General features: G+C 36.0%; 2 protein-coding genes and 1 long non-coding RNA gene across 5 annotated transcripts; 2 read left to right on the forward strand and 1 right to left on the reverse strand.

Moving 5' to 3' along the window:
- The first annotated feature begins 155 nt into the window (after positions 1-155).
- On the forward strand, positions 156-6,254 carry LOC124444106. Of its 2 annotated transcripts, XM_046994687.1 has the most exons (6): positions 156-160; positions 1,613-1,662; positions 1,919-2,163; positions 4,783-4,935; positions 5,001-5,462; positions 5,919-6,254. In XM_046994687.1, the coding sequence occupies exons 2-6, from the start codon at positions 1,614-1,616 to the stop codon at positions 6,219-6,221; spliced, it is 1,212 nt and encodes a 403-aa protein (XP_046850643.1). In that variant the 5' UTR covers positions 156-160; position 1,613; the 3' UTR covers positions 6,222-6,254. The 2 variants fall into 2 exon arrangements, with proteins under 2 accessions (XP_046850643.1, XP_046850642.1); XM_046994686.1 differs by lacking the exons at positions 156-160; positions 1,613-1,662 and having other exon boundaries at positions 1,704-2,163.
- On the reverse strand, positions 1,374-3,706 carry LOC124444111. Its single transcript, XR_006947834.1, has 2 exons — positions 3,505-3,706; positions 1,374-1,708 (listed from the first exon to the last, which is right to left on the reverse strand). It is a non-coding gene; the product is annotated as an uncharacterized LOC124444111 (long non-coding RNA).
- Positions 6,130-14,724, forward strand: LOC124444102. 2 transcript variants are annotated; one of them, XM_046994680.1, is made up of 12 exons: positions 6,130-6,295; positions 7,551-7,656; positions 8,242-8,499; positions 8,858-9,202; positions 9,589-9,635; positions 10,038-10,196; positions 10,331-10,514; positions 10,620-10,789; positions 10,874-10,915; positions 11,105-11,556; positions 12,027-13,137; positions 13,345-14,724. In XM_046994680.1, the coding sequence occupies exons 3-12, from the start codon at positions 8,304-8,306 to the stop codon at positions 13,396-13,398; spliced, it is 2,760 nt and encodes a 919-aa protein (XP_046850636.1). In that variant the 5' UTR covers positions 6,130-6,295; positions 7,551-7,656; positions 8,242-8,303; the 3' UTR covers positions 13,399-14,724. The 2 variants fall into 2 exon arrangements, with proteins under 2 accessions (XP_046850636.1, XP_046850635.1); XM_046994679.1 differs by lacking the exon at positions 6,130-6,295 and adding an exon at positions 6,596-7,154.
- Positions 14,725-14,815: the final 91 nt, after the last annotated feature.

Below are 14,815 nucleotides of genomic sequence, written 5' to 3' on the forward strand. Positions count from 1 at the left end.
AATGCAACATTTGAAGGTGTCAACAGAAATGTTTGCATGTGATTATTACGTCGACGAAAGAATGGTGATTTAAAGTCGGTACTCTCTTATCTAGGCAAGAACACGTATTCCCACTTAATGGCCATTTCGTTAAGAGTCTCGAAGAATGAAACGCAGCGTAGTCGCGTCCATAGAAACGAATTCCTGTTGTTCAATGCTTGCACTAATAGATCTGACTAGAAATGAGTTTATGATTTTCTTGGTATTTGTAAAACTTGGCTGTTGACTTGTTGCTTTTTTTAATCTTCACATGCTAAGGCTTAGTGAAATCTGTTTATCTTTTTCGTTTATCTGCAAGTCATTTTTTATGTTTGCTTTTATCCATCCTAAAGTGTGAATTTCTCACATTTGTCCGCGCATATGACGCAAGCAAACGAACAAAAACAGGAAAGAAAATGGTAACACGCCGATTCACTGGATCATTCTATTTGCTATTGATAAATAACGGTTCTAAATTTTACCGATTAAAGTCAAACCTTTGGCAATACAATATTTTAAACTATAACTCCATAGTCTATAACTCCAAGTATTCAAAACAGGCAGATACATCTTTGATCTTTTTCAATTAAATTTGAAACACGTGCCTGAAACACAACACAGCACAACTTAAGTCAAAAATAATAACAGACACCAACACTTGTGCTGTTCTTATCAAATGTGTTTGCAAACGTTAGACAGCTAGCGGAGGAGGTTGACTGTCAGATATACTTAACAAAATTGATAGGTATCAAGAATAGTGCTTAATAGTTTGCGTCTACTAGGGTGGCCGTATATTATTTTATACAAAAGAGGCCTTGGAAACGTTTACTGCATGTACGTGACTTGTGAAATGTGCTTGACTTGGCTAAGAAAACGTCAACGTTAATTTTAAGCCAATAAGAATTTCAAATATTTTTCTCCTTTGAAAAGTGTTCCTAAAGCAATCCCGTTGTAATTCCGCTGCCCACGTTGGGCGTCAATGTACGCAACCTCCGTTCTGCTGCTGTTTGCCTAATACATCAAATAGCACCTTGGAACTTTTCTGATTGACAGTCATATGAAATAAAACGACAGTCAAAAGTTTTCTTATCTTATAAAGAAATTCTTTGCGAAATTTGATCGTCTGCTAATTTGAGAATACAGTAAACTAAAAACCTGACTACTCATCAATTGCTCACATGAACGTGTATCAAATGAATTTATTAACTGATGTCTGCGTGAAATATGCTAATGTTTTTGGAGGCAACAATTTTGACCAATTACATTTCAATGTTTTGCGCGAAATCCGGAAATGCGTATATGATATCGACGCGCGAGTTAGATTGAATTTCATCTATTGAACGACAACAACAAAATCCCTGGAGTTTGGTTTTATTCATTTTTTGATCATGGCTCTCAAGTCATCCGGAGAACATTGTTCTTTTTTTTATTGAAAAAAACTTTCATACTGTTCATGTTTATAATTGCGCATCATGCTCAGACTTGTTATGTTATATTAGTTGTCGAACAACTCTTGAACTTGATAACAACTAAAAACAACACAGTCTGTTTCTGGTGATGTGATTCAGGCCCTCCGAAAACGAAGTCGCATAAGCATGGCTAAAGTTACGAAATCGTCTTTGAGCGAGGAGGATAGACTTGAAGGTATATCCATTGATGCGGTCTCTTTGATTTGCACGCTCTACCAACCCTGTTAATTGTACATAGAAATGGTTATGTCTGTTACGGTCAACACAATCACATGTGCTTTGTAATAAGCTGCCGACGTTATGTATATTACATATGATCATTGAAGCGCGTTCACAAAAATGGTTTTGGCTGAATATTGATGCCATATATGCTGCGTTGTGCCATTGCACAACAACTCTGCATTTTATCGAGTTATTTTCTCCTAATGTAGCGGCTGAATGTATTTTGCCTGGCATATCGATATTTTTGGAGAAGTTGTTAGCGAGGGAACGGATATCGAATGAATTAGATTCCATTAGACAGTGCTATGTTGAAATACTGCGAAGTCGAAATTCTACAGAATCGGCTGTGTTGGTGAGAAAAAAGGTCGAAGCGCTTGATTTGAAACTTGATTCGAATACAAAACTTGGCAAGTTTGGACGCATTCGCGAGAAACGTTTGATAAACATAAGGCAGGCAAGTCTCTGTAGTTTTAATGTATTATGATTGCAAAACTTCTCAATTAGATTCACATAATGGAGAAGTTGTGTCTTCTATATTCAATGATTCACGACATATTTTTCATCAGTTAGAAAATACATCTGGGGTCACAAAGTCAAAAAAGTCAATGACTCGTGCCCGAACATAAGTGACAGCGGGGAAAGAGGAAATACGATTTCTTTTCTTTTAATTGTTATAATACTCTTAATTGTATTTAAATTTACGGCCAAGGTTCCGCGTTCTCCATCGCAGCAATTTAATCTTTTTCAGTTTTTATATTAATGCCAAAGAGATTTTACTTTTTATATTTCGCTAAAGCTTGTTATAGTTTCAATTTGGGTATTATTGAATTTAGTTCGTAGTCAGTCAGTTGCTCGTGAATTCCGCAAATAGTTTTGCCTTTTGAAGCTTCAAGAGCACTTAAACCAAATAACATCACTCATACCAACACAAGATTCCCAAAACGATAAGTAAAACACGACAAGTAAAACATCCATACGGTCTAGGCAAACATAACGCAATATCCTATTTTGCTTTGTTCATTCAGTACTTTTAATTGCTCATCTTCAATTTGCCTGTCTACTTGAATTATAATTATGCCATCAATATACAATGATAAGAAAAAATACGTTTTGTAAGGCGCTATTCTTTTTTGTGTCAACCCTTATTTACGTCTAAACAGTGTAGGCTTTGTTTGAAAAGTCCCTTGTCGGAATATTTTGCCCGATATTTTCTTGGGTACTTTCGTCTGAGTGCCACAGTGATATAATCATTTATGCGTTGGCTAGGTATGCATACTGCCTACACATTCGAATAAGATTGTGATGGACATTAAAATCTCACAGGCTGATATTAAGATATAAGCATATAAGCGCCTCTTTAAATATTTTAAGCAGTACTCTAAATACACGAGATTCCTGTCTTGTAATACCCAAATGTTGACTTTCGTTCGTTATTTGGATTTTATTAAATTCGGCAACAAACACTGCATGCCAGCTTATAAAAAAAGTATCTTTCTTTAATTTTGGTCTCACACAGTGAACTAAAATTCTTGACATAAATAAAAAAAAATGCTATTGTATGTTCAGCATGTAGCCATCAATGTTTATATAAAATTTTTATTTCGATTGGCAAACACAATCAGTAGTTTAATCTTTTAGAAAAAACAATATCCAAAATTCAATTATCAGTGGAGAAGAAACATATTTTTATTATTAGCTGGTATATAACGCAGTCAATCATTTTGGTGTTATCTAGTTACGTTCCACTGAGCAAGAATTTTATTAATAAATTGCATATTTAATGTATTACCTTTACCTTTTCATGCATTACCATGCTTTTTTTAACTCCATTAAGCTGACCCTAGGATTGAACTTTTGCGAATGTTTAGTTACTGCTTGCCAAGTTCACACGAAGATTGCATGGAATGGAATTTGACTCCGCATAGGAATTCTTTTCTCAAATTTAAATTTAGCGTGTACAGAAATCCAATACTTTCATTCTTCCCTACATTTACTTACTATCGAGATATGTTATATGAACATTGAGAAGAAGTTATTTGTTCCCTGTCATTTTCACGGAAAAAGTGCGTCAGCACAATATAATCGAATTTCCTGATTGACGGAACCAAATATTTCAGCATGCGAAGTTAACGTTAAAAAGTTTAAGAAAGCCTTAAAAGCAATTCAATGCACTGTTGTCAGACTCTAACTTCTTATGTATCAGTCATAGATTTCATTTAAAAAACACCATGGGATTTATACGTGTTCCAGGTTTTAAGATTGTGAAGATTTTTCTTTAATGCATGCCCTCCCACACCCGCAGACTACATAGTAACGCAGCAATTGTTTACCTGGTGACAATTGTTTGTGGACTGTTTATATTGCAATTAGTAACTAAGGCAGAATTTGTTTCCTTGTGGACATTTCAAACAGAGTTATTTTATTTGGCAAAAATACTTTCTAAATATTTGTGAAGTGCTGGTTCCATTGTCAAAACGAAATGGCCTGTCATATGTTTTACCATTTAATTGCATTCTTTGTCCTTTTTTGACTTGATGGGAGGCAAGCTTTTAACGAGTACCTGAAACTTTGATGCCTCTGTGATTATCAGAAAATGTTATTCTCTGTTGCAACAACAATGAAAGTTTTTTTTTAATTCACAATATCTTCGTATCTTGAAAGTGAATTATGCATCGAATGTTGCTCCTAATTTAAATTTGCAAGGTTCAAAAAGTTTGCACTCTAGTTTGAAGTAGTTGATTATTTTATTTTTGCTCTCACTTCATTTATAATCTCAAGAAAATAACAAGCAATCAGTATCTAGATTTACTCGTTCATAATCAAATCCAAACAAGAGTATATCAAACTCGTTTGTTTTCCGCATGAGAAATTGAAGTACAAATAAGTTGGAAAGTTGTCCAAACCAACCTTTGTGGTAAAATGAGTAGTATACTCCCCTTTTCTAACTGACAATATGAAGGCTATCTTCATGTTTGATATCAACTGAACTCGGCCTAAACTATTGTCTGTTTATGTTGTGTTAGGTTATTTTAAGTAATAGAAAATTGAACAAAAATAAACTCCACTGTTTTAGTTCAATTTAAAACACAATCAACGCAAGCAAGAACTGAAAAGCAAGATCGGTTTGATGAACGATAACAGCCAACTTGAGACCTACATCAACAAAAAAAATCTTCATCTATCAACATCGAGAAGTAGACACTGTGCCAGAGAAGACGCTGGTCAGGTAAAGGGATTTTAAGGTTTGAATGTACTGTATGTTGTATGTGTCAACTCTATATATATACGTAGATGAATATCATGATGTCGACAGATGACGAACGTCATGGTATGACGGCAACAGACGACGAACGACGACTGAGTGCGGCAAGTGAAAACTTTGTGGAGTTATCTAAGTCTCAAGTGGATCTTACTTCGAAGAATCTTTCAAAACTTGGTGATACGAGTTTGAACCAAGGACATTTATACCACAAAGAAAATGAAGTGATCCGACAAAGATGGCTTGTTTTGGATGCAAACGTCTTGAGATGCTATAAAAGGCAAAACGGTGCAATGCTTTTTGAACTGGATTTCACAGAAGGCAGTTATTCTGCTATGCAAGGCCGTATTGGGAAAATGTTTGCTATAAGACTTTCGGGAAGTAAGACAGTGACAAGTCATCTTTTTGCCTCTCCAAAAGTTGAAACCATTGCGTCCTGGATCATGTCATTCAGCAGGGCTGGTGTAAGACTTCAAGACGACTTACTTCGAGAGGTAAGGTAGATGAAAACTCTCAAGTTGACAGATTTTCGTTGCTGATTTTTACATAACTAACGAGTATACATATGTGATCAGATAAAAGCAAATTTAACACAGACAATAGACAGGGTACTGTAGCAAAACTTAACCACTAAAGACGCTTGTCTGTGAACTAAATATCCCATTTCTACATGACATCAAAAAAATTAACTGTACAGTCATACTTTAAAAGATTGTCACGAGTAAATTGTTTGCGAGGATAGCGTATCATTGGTTTATTTAGATCAATGCAATGGCCAATGATATTGGTAGCTATTGTCGATTATATTTGATTTTCCATTCAGGCAAAACGTAAGAGTTTGACGTAGACTTTCAGTTATAATAATAATTGGGGGTATCATGTTTTGATAGTGAAGACTCTTAATTAAGAGTACCATTTTCTCGCGTATTCACAACTTCATTCACTTCCAGATTTCACCGACAGAGCAAAACAACAACAAGGTGAACAGTTCTTACAAAGAACGAAACTTCTCTGATAAGGATGACTTTTCCACCAACCTTCTTGACGCCATCGAATTCTTTGATCGTCGTCAAAATGGATGCATTCTTCCTAAGCGAAGCTCCTGTAGTTTCAAAGAGCTCGAAGTCTTAAGAAAACTCAAGTTGTCGCTGACTGCAAAAAAGAATGAAAGCAGATTGGATCGGAGAAAAACTTGGAGCGCAGGAACATTTCCTGTCTCACCAGTGGCAATGTTTGACACAGTCCAAAAATAAATGCGTCTGCTGATGGATACATTTTTGATCCACAGAAAGAGAAAGATGATATTGTCAAGGAACTGGCGAGTAAGGTACGCTTACCTCTATATTTGCTGCCATTTGTGTGAGCGAGGAAGGGCGCGAAAAAATAGCATCATCAATGACTAGTCGAAATATCTGTCCCATCAAAATAAAACAATTTTAGTTTTTCTCGTGTACATACAGTTGAGTTCAAATCAAATTTGAGATATCTATATGACTGACAGCCTAAATGGTTTGTGCAAGTAATACTTTTCATGTTGATACTAAGCGCCGAATCATCAGACAGAAATTGTTTCCAAAACATGTTTGAACATATTATGCATTTATTCTCCGTACACATTTATAACGATTGTTTATACAAGTGCGTGAGATCAATGCGTCAAATTTCATTCGCAGTTTGAGCTATTTGTTCTGGGGAGTTTTTGCCCTCCAAATATATTGAACACAGTTAGTTATAGTTTTTACTCTCCCTCTCTCATAGTTCTTAGTTTTTGGCGCAGTTATTGTGAAATATATTGAACATGCAGTCAATGTTCATTTATACTCCTCTTATAGATTATAGACAAATTAAGTCAATAAAACACGCAAAATATGCGTGGTATTCACTCGTGAATGCATTGTACCCTAAGAAAATGACGTTTTCGTGATCTGCATGTCAACAGAACCATGAATAGAGTGCCCCTCAAATAAGAAAAATGTTAAATTCTAAAGAAGCAAAATAAACTATTGAAGTCGGTTGCTCTTGTAGTCGAGTAACAATTTTGTCAAGAAAATTAGACGTTTATACTTCAAAGTAAAGAACTTGATACGAGAAGATTTTTATGAGAACTATCGAAAAGCTTTGTGGATGAAGAAACATATTCGCATAGTATCAGGAGTTAATACAAATACGTTTTAGCCTTTGATATGGTAAAGTATCAAGATTATCTCTAAAAGCCAGTAAACAAGGCTGTCTGGAAACTTTATTTATTAGCCTTGATATTTCAATCGGTTTTGTTAAGTGTAAATACCCTTAAACACCCATGTGAAAATATGTAAGCACTATATAAAAGTATTTTTCAACTTATTGTTAAAAACAATTTGGAATTTGTTTTGGTGGAAAACATTTGATCATGAGAAAGACTGCTGACTTCATAACACCACAATGAGCGAGATATTATCGCCAAAAGTTGAACAAGATATTCTTTGTTCTGGGTCTCATGCTCTCAAATATCCAATTATTGCCTGAGTGTCGTGTGATGTCGATTGTCGACGTATTGCAAAATATGTGCAATGGCTTGTACGTTTTTTTTTTGTCATTTTTAGAGCCTTCAGGAGATTGTAACTAGTAACGATACTTCATTTGATGCTGCTTTGACAAAGAATGAAGGCAAAGAATCGGCGAAGTTAAATCACGAGGAGGAGCTGTATGGTAAGCCAAGACGAAATAACTCGCTTGTGCAATCAAGCCGAGTTTCATTTATATCCCTGCTTTCGATCAACTGTCTCGACATTTAGTCTTATCAGATGAAAAAATTTTTCATATTGTTCGTTAAACAAGACATCATGTTTGATCAAAACTTGTCGACTTGCTAAAAATTCAAAGTATTTGTATTATGTTTAGTGTCTATTGTTCAACTTGACTAGAGTAGATACACAGTTGTACACATTTAGATTAAAGTAAGATCAGGATATTTTATAAGTATTTTTGACATATTTTAATGGTTTTCTAACTAATCGTACCTAAAACTCTAACCGCCCCCTTCCCACCTAAAAAAATAACAAAGAACTTTTTACAAACATTTTTCACTTCCTTATCATTTGTTGTTCTATGTGTACGCGGTTCAATGAAATATACTGCGATACTTCATATAGTTCTCCACCGTTTCGTTCGTGTCAATTGGTTTTTCTACTCATTTCACATACTTCGATCAAATTTTCTTGATTCTCTTGGTTCTCTTTGTTCGTTGTGATTGAATGTGGAATGTAGTAGCTGTTTTGCATTGACGTATTTTAGACGATCCATTTCATACAAAATCACTTCCTGAAGGTCTAAACAAACATGAAGAATCAGATTCAATGCCAGTCTTGAATCTTCCCCGTATATCCATAACGGCTCAGAGCGTCCCCGATCTCCACGTTCCTCCCGAACAAGATGCAATAAACCCTTCCACAGCGCAATCGCAACTGAAGTCAAGCTTGTCTTTAACACAAACAATGTCGCTGAAAGCTTCGATGATGAAGAATGCCATTGTTAGCGGATGGAAGCGAAAAGGTACAAGCCTTTTACGATAGTCGTTTTATTCTTTAATCTTATGAGCGCTAGGGTCTGCCATGCTTGAAAACATCTACCAAAGCTATTAAATGTAAAAGTGCAGACTAGTATTTTCTGATTTAAATCCTTATTACCGCATTGAACTGTTTCTCCTGGGTACGACTTTGTGCAATGAGTGAGAAAGAAGGGGGGGGGGGACGGCGAACCTTAAATGAATATGAAAATGAACCCTTAAATGAAAAGGAGAAACCTTAAATGAAAATTTCTCCCATATCTGATTTTCATCTCAACTCAGCTTCTGGCCTTCAGCACTTTGTTATAAATGCCTGCTTATGCATGTTTTGTTTTATCTGTAAAGGTCGTCGCAGTAGCGGCATTGCGGCTTTAGATCCAGAGCACACAGAGATCCAAGGATGTCTGTTTCGGAAAAAGGGTCCATACTGGAAACTGCGATGGTGTGCGGTCAGCGCAGACGTTTTTTACATATTCCGCGACTCACAATACTCCCAAGAGGTTTTGCGGTGCAACTTGAGAAAAAGTTATCTTGTTTCCACTCCTCAGCTAGGAGCTACCCGCGCTCATAACTTCAAACTTGTGGTTCGTAATGGCACCGAGCTCAGTCTTGCCGCCGAAAATCTCGTTGAATTTGAACGTTGGCTTGCTGTTCTTAAAAAGGAAACTTCAAAATTTTACGTACCATTAGGTAAGTCCAGTTAGACAGAGTATACATTTCAATCATATTGCCCACGACCTTACATTAAATCACGTGCAATGTCCACGTGGTACAATATTTGTTTTACCGTTGTTGAGTGATGGTACGTATAATATTAGCAATGATATTCAGTTCTTATGGATATGGAGTTGTTTTTTTGTTGTCATGTTTGTCTGCAAGTGTAAATGTTTTGAAAACTTTGTTCAGAGTAATAAATATTTTATGATTTAATTGAATAAGAAGAGCCAATGTTTGCATTTCAGGACACTTGCTGAGAGCCTAGTGGTGTGTTATGCCATTTAGCTGGATCTGTAACTCCCCTTATCATTACGTAGTTGTTGTCATATTGACTCTAATATTTTTTCTCCATCTTAAAGCCAACGATACAGTTGGAGACAGTTCAGCCACTGAAGACACTCCTCCTGTGAGTACAATGACATCTTCACATAATGTTCTTTTTATGTTTTGTCTACCAAGTTTTTTATAACTATTGAAAACTTTTCAATAATGAAGCAGACGAACCATTCTTGTTACTCAAAAACTACTTTGTTCATTGGAAATATATAAAAAAACAAAATGACAGATTTCAGTTAAAACACAAATTTCAGATCCCTTCGCTAAATTCCAGTGACTGAAATCACACAATAATTCACGACCAAAAGCTCGGTTTTTATATCTTCAAAAATTCATTGTTTTTACAGTAAATCACACCGTTTTCTTTTGAATAGCTGGAGGGAAGGCGAAGCTGGCCAGTTTACAAATAACTTTGAGATTATTTGTTTGTCAAATATCTATTTTATACCTCTTTGTTCCTTTTCATAATTAGGAAAAACGAAACAGTAATTATTGTGAAACCACAGATAAAGACTCCTCCGACGAACATAGCACAACAAGTAGCCTCTCCGGTATAGTTAAACCACGTGGCATTCAAGAGAAAGGTCACGTATATTTTTTTGTGAAACAGGAAACTTGGGAATATTGTTGGGTAAGTGGATACACATCGCTATAAGTTTGGTTTCCAGAAGTAGCTCAATGGTTTTGAAGAGAAAATCAATAGCACCTCACAGTTTCTTAATTATCGAAACTATTTCAGCTCTTAGCTCATCATTTTTTTTGTAGATGGAAGTAAGTTATGGTATTTTGAGTATTTACACGAACGAGTCAAAGACTAAAGCATTACAACGTGATCACGTGCCACTCTGTGACATTAGGCATGATACCACTAATGTAAAACGTCCAAACTCGTTTGTACTCAAGAAGCCTGGTCGTCATCCAATATACTTTGCAGTTGATAGTGATCAAGGTTTGTGTGTTATGGAAATGTCCACGTTTGTTATTGTACATGCATGAATGACTTGGATGAATACCAAAAGTGATGTCTGAAAAGATCTTATTTTTTCGCCTCTAGATTTTTTCAAATGGAAGAAATGTTTCGAATCGTGGGGTAAGAGCTCAAACTACGGTCCAAAAAACGAATTCAACGAAGGTCTAAATGGATACAAAGGAGTGAAAAGGGACGATGTTGTACAGCCAACTGTGCCTGGCTATTTACATATTCCAGCTTGCGAAACACCTATTGTAAGTTATTTCTTCATCAGGAAACAATGCCTCCATTACAGCAAAAACATTTCTATAAAACGATTTGTGTTTGGTTTATTACAGACAAGCGATAGCGATGGTGCTTATGAAGGAAATAGAGACAAGGTTAGTTTCAGTTCAGCTCAAATTTTTATCACAAAATCTCAAAAGGTTTTGAAACCTCCTTCCAAGAACTTAATTGGTCAAATATGCCGTATCAACCAGGTATATTTGAAATTGTTAGATCCTTAGAAACGTTTTAGCATGTCTCGATATTGTAATCACTGCATTATATTATTTTTGCTGTTTTTAAAGGGCTCAGAGCTGACTGAAAGATCAAAAGTAGGCCTGACCATGGTCGACGGCATGCCTCAGAGTACACCGATTCCGAATCGCCATGATCCGTCAAGTGTCGTCACATCAGAAAACGACGTTGGTGGTTTACAAAAAACCACTACCAAATGTTCATTTTTGCATTATAAAACAAGCACAGGTCTTTGGGTAAAGTTCTGGTGCGTCCTAGAGTCAGCCACTATTCATTGCTTTTATTCCCAAGAAGATGTAACGAGCAATTTCAAAGTGCAAATCAACGGTTGTGAAGTTCAGAGAACAACATGTAACACGAAAAATTATACTTTTGATATTTTCGACCGTCGTAATGACAAGCACAATGAATTTGCTGCCGAATCCTCGTACGTCATGTACGGATGGATGAGAGTGTTGAAAATTGCTGCCGGTAGTACAATCAAAAAGATTTCTATGAAGAGGTGAGATGCTTCATATTTCCATTACTTATGAATTTATTGTATGAGGTATTAAGCAGTTTTATACCAATCGTCGTTTTACTTTATGGCGACTTTCCAAATCAAAAGTTATAACTCGTTTGTCGAATTGAAATCAACGTATTAAAAGTTGACAGCAAACAATGTATGCTGGGATGTGATTCAAAAACATAACTGGAAATCAATATGAATGAAAAGAGTAAAAATGTTGATAATCTTGCCTGCGTTGAAAGAGAGTGTTAGAAAAACTTGAAACGAGTTTTAAGACAATTTTGAAGGTGTACACGAATTAGTGATGATAAATTTAAACGATGTTTGTTATGGCTGCATTATCCATACTGGTTTGTGAACTAGTAATCAAAGTTTGCAACTTTAGTAAGGTTGCATTACATTAATTGTATTGCGGCGCTCAGCTAAGACACATGTAAATCATAAATGTGATCTGTTTTCTACAGTGACGACTCACCTCAATCTAAAAAACTACAAAAAGGTGAAGAAGTCGGTGGGAAAAAGACTCCGGATCCTTCGATTGAAGATGTTGCCGAAAGTAACGTGATTAACAGGAATGTCTCATCAAGTTCCTCTGCCGTTTCGTATACGTCAGCCAGTGCACCCACATCTCCCAGAAGAAAATCGAAGGTGATCAGTTTAGATGAAGTACTACAATTGCTTCATGAAAAACAACTGGAGCAACAATTGATGACGAAACAATTGACGAGTAAGGAAAGGGCACGCTTAAAATGGCAACATTCTATGCGGGTAGTACTTAGGAAAACACGAAACATGCGCGCGCATAACACAGAAAACTTCAAGTCCTCCAATAGCATGCGTTCACATTCAGGAAGGACAGGTTCTCTCTTAGAGCTGAATGAAAAGTCAATGAAGGTGAAATATCGGGAAATATCAGCAAAATATGACAATATTTTGGAAGATGAGCGTTTGAAAATGCTAAGGAGGGAAACGCTTTTGAAAAAACGACGGAATTCATTGATTTTACGTCAAGATATGTTGCAGAAAACATTGTACAAAGGACAAGAAAATGGAAGAGGAACGATAAGGAAACGACAGTCGAAGTCTGATTTAAAGGAACTTTCGAAAGAGTCAACCGAAGATACCGCACGGCAGCTAGCCGATATCAACACAGAATTAGACAGCATCAAATGGGAGATGATCAAGAGTAAGGAAGAGCAATTAAGAATCAGTGAGGATCTTAATGAACAGAAACGCAAAGAAATACAGGAGATGCAGTTAGGTCCAGAGCCGTGTCCACAAAAACCAAGAACTATTCAACCTGGGAAAAAATCACTGCATCGTAGACAAATCTCTGATTCAAACATCGGTAATACGTATCGCAAGTTAAGTATGACTGAACGTCCGTCAAAGATACCGTTGTCTCAGACACTGTCAACTCCTATTAGTGGTTTAAGAAGCAAAACTAAGTCACAAAATTCTTTGGAGTCATTGCCGAGAACACCTCCTCACGAGGGAACTAAGTTATCAAAGAAAGCAAAGACGAAGTCAAGATCCAGTCAAGAGACCCTTTCACTTGCTCTTTCGCAAATAGAGGTATATTGTCAGTTTACTAATCTATGCCTCTCTCGCATGACCACCATCAGACACCTTGACGTATAATTAATTAGGATAGATTTAAATTATAAATACTTATATGTAATCATAGTGCTTTCTTAACAGAGCCTTGACTGATAACAGCAGTTTTTTAGATGTTATTGTCATTATTGAAATATGACATTGAAAACGAATCATGTTGTTTAGGACTTCGAGGCGTTTGCGCAAGATTCATTCAAAAACGCAGACGTTGGTTGTTGAAGAGATCTGGTAGCGAGACATATTCGTCAGCACATGGTATTGTCACGTATACAGCAATTTATCGTTCTGCACAGACAGAGTATATCAGAAGTTCAACAGTTGTAGAGTTTCAGCTTCTGTATGGTGTAGCCTCGACAATAACTGTTAGCACGTTTTGACTTTACGTAGTAATGAGTGGTTTAACTGACTCATCTACTTTATGTAGCGTTGTATGGTGTAGCCTCGACAATAACTGTTAGCACGTTTCGACTTTACGTAGTAACGAGTGGTTTAACTGACTCATTTACTTTACGTAGTAATGAGTGGTTTAACTGACTCATCTACTTCATGTAGCGTAACAAAAGTACGTACTGCAGAATTGACAAATTTACCCCCTAGAATTCTTATTTTAAATATCAAGGGTGGGAGGGCTCTCTTTAAAGCTCCGACTAACAGAGTGTTAGGTATATTATTTAATCACTGTATAAGCGATGCCTTATGGTCTGTCTACGTAGATTGCATCATATGTCTTCAAAGATTTCACTGTCGGTTTCAAAAAATATTGATGGTGGCTCAGACCAGTGCTGTAGAGCTAAATTTATCAGATGGGGGGGAGGGGGGCTCTCTTGTCAATAGCACCCTTTTAAAATTACCCATTTCAAAGTAGAAGGGGTGCTCCTTCCTCAAGTGCTCCCCCAGTTCTACAGCACGGGCTCAGACTGAAACTTCACCGTCATATTGACAAGTGTTATAATCACCAACAGTACTATCCCAACTCTGGCTGACTTCTGCAGGCAGAGAGTTAAAACAGCAAGGTAATGGGCTTCAGTACATACTGTTTGATTGCCACACTGGTGCGGTGAATTTTGGAGTTGTTCTTCAAAAGCAATTTTGACAATATAATCACATAATGTCAAACCAATATAATCTTTTCTCATTAGCATTTACGATGATAAAGGTATATTTTATGCACACCACAATCAACCATCTAGATCATATATGTTCCCTAGAAATCCAAAGCACATTGATGAATACTTTTTATCATAGCTGTCTACTGTAAAAAATGTAATATTTTTTTCATTTCCAATGAAATAACCTACACCTACGAAATTTTATCGATAATAATATGTTACTATTTGCAATCGGTAGCACTTGCATATACATACATGTATGAATATAATATATATATAACTATGAAATGTATATTTTCATTTATTGATATAAAATATGTTAAATGACTTAAGTCTTAAAAGAAATCAATTCAAAAATTTTATTGGTGTCTTTTTGATTTAATAAGTAAACTCTATTTTTAATACAACATTCAGAACAATATTTCTTTTACCGTAAGAAGTTAGTCTTTTTATTACATACAACGCCAATAATTTGGCAGATTATTTATTGATCATTATCGATGATATCCAATGATGCTGATTGACCG

This window comes from Xenia sp. Carnegie-2017, unplaced genomic scaffold, assembly GCF_021976095.1.
Source record: "Xenia sp. Carnegie-2017 unplaced genomic scaffold, XeniaSp_v1 HiC_scaffold_21, whole genome shotgun sequence".
Classification (NCBI taxonomy): domain Eukaryota; kingdom Metazoa; phylum Cnidaria; class Anthozoa; order Malacalcyonacea; family Xeniidae; genus Xenia; species Xenia sp. Carnegie-2017.

Coding starts and splice junctions, on each gene's coding strand:
- LOC124444106 (XM_046994686.1), top strand. CDS start 1,801: ATGATCATTGAAGCGCGTTCACAAAAATGGTTTTGGCTGAATATTGAT. Junction 2,164..4,782: donor GTTTGATAAACATAAGGCAG/GCAAGTCTCTGT, acceptor CCACTGTTTTAG/TTCAATTTAAAACACAATCA. Junction 5,463..5,918: donor AAGACGACTTACTTCGAGAG/GTAAGGTAGATG, acceptor ATTCACTTCCAG/ATTTCACCGACAGAGCAAAA.
- LOC124444102 (XM_046994679.1), top strand. Junction 7,657..8,241: donor TCACGAGGAGGAGCTGTATG/GTAAGCCAAGAC, acceptor GACGTATTTTAG/ACGATCCATTTCATACAAAA. Junction 9,203..9,588: donor AAAATTTTACGTACCATTAG/GTAAGTCCAGTT, acceptor TCCATCTTAAAG/CCAACGATACAGTTGGAGAC.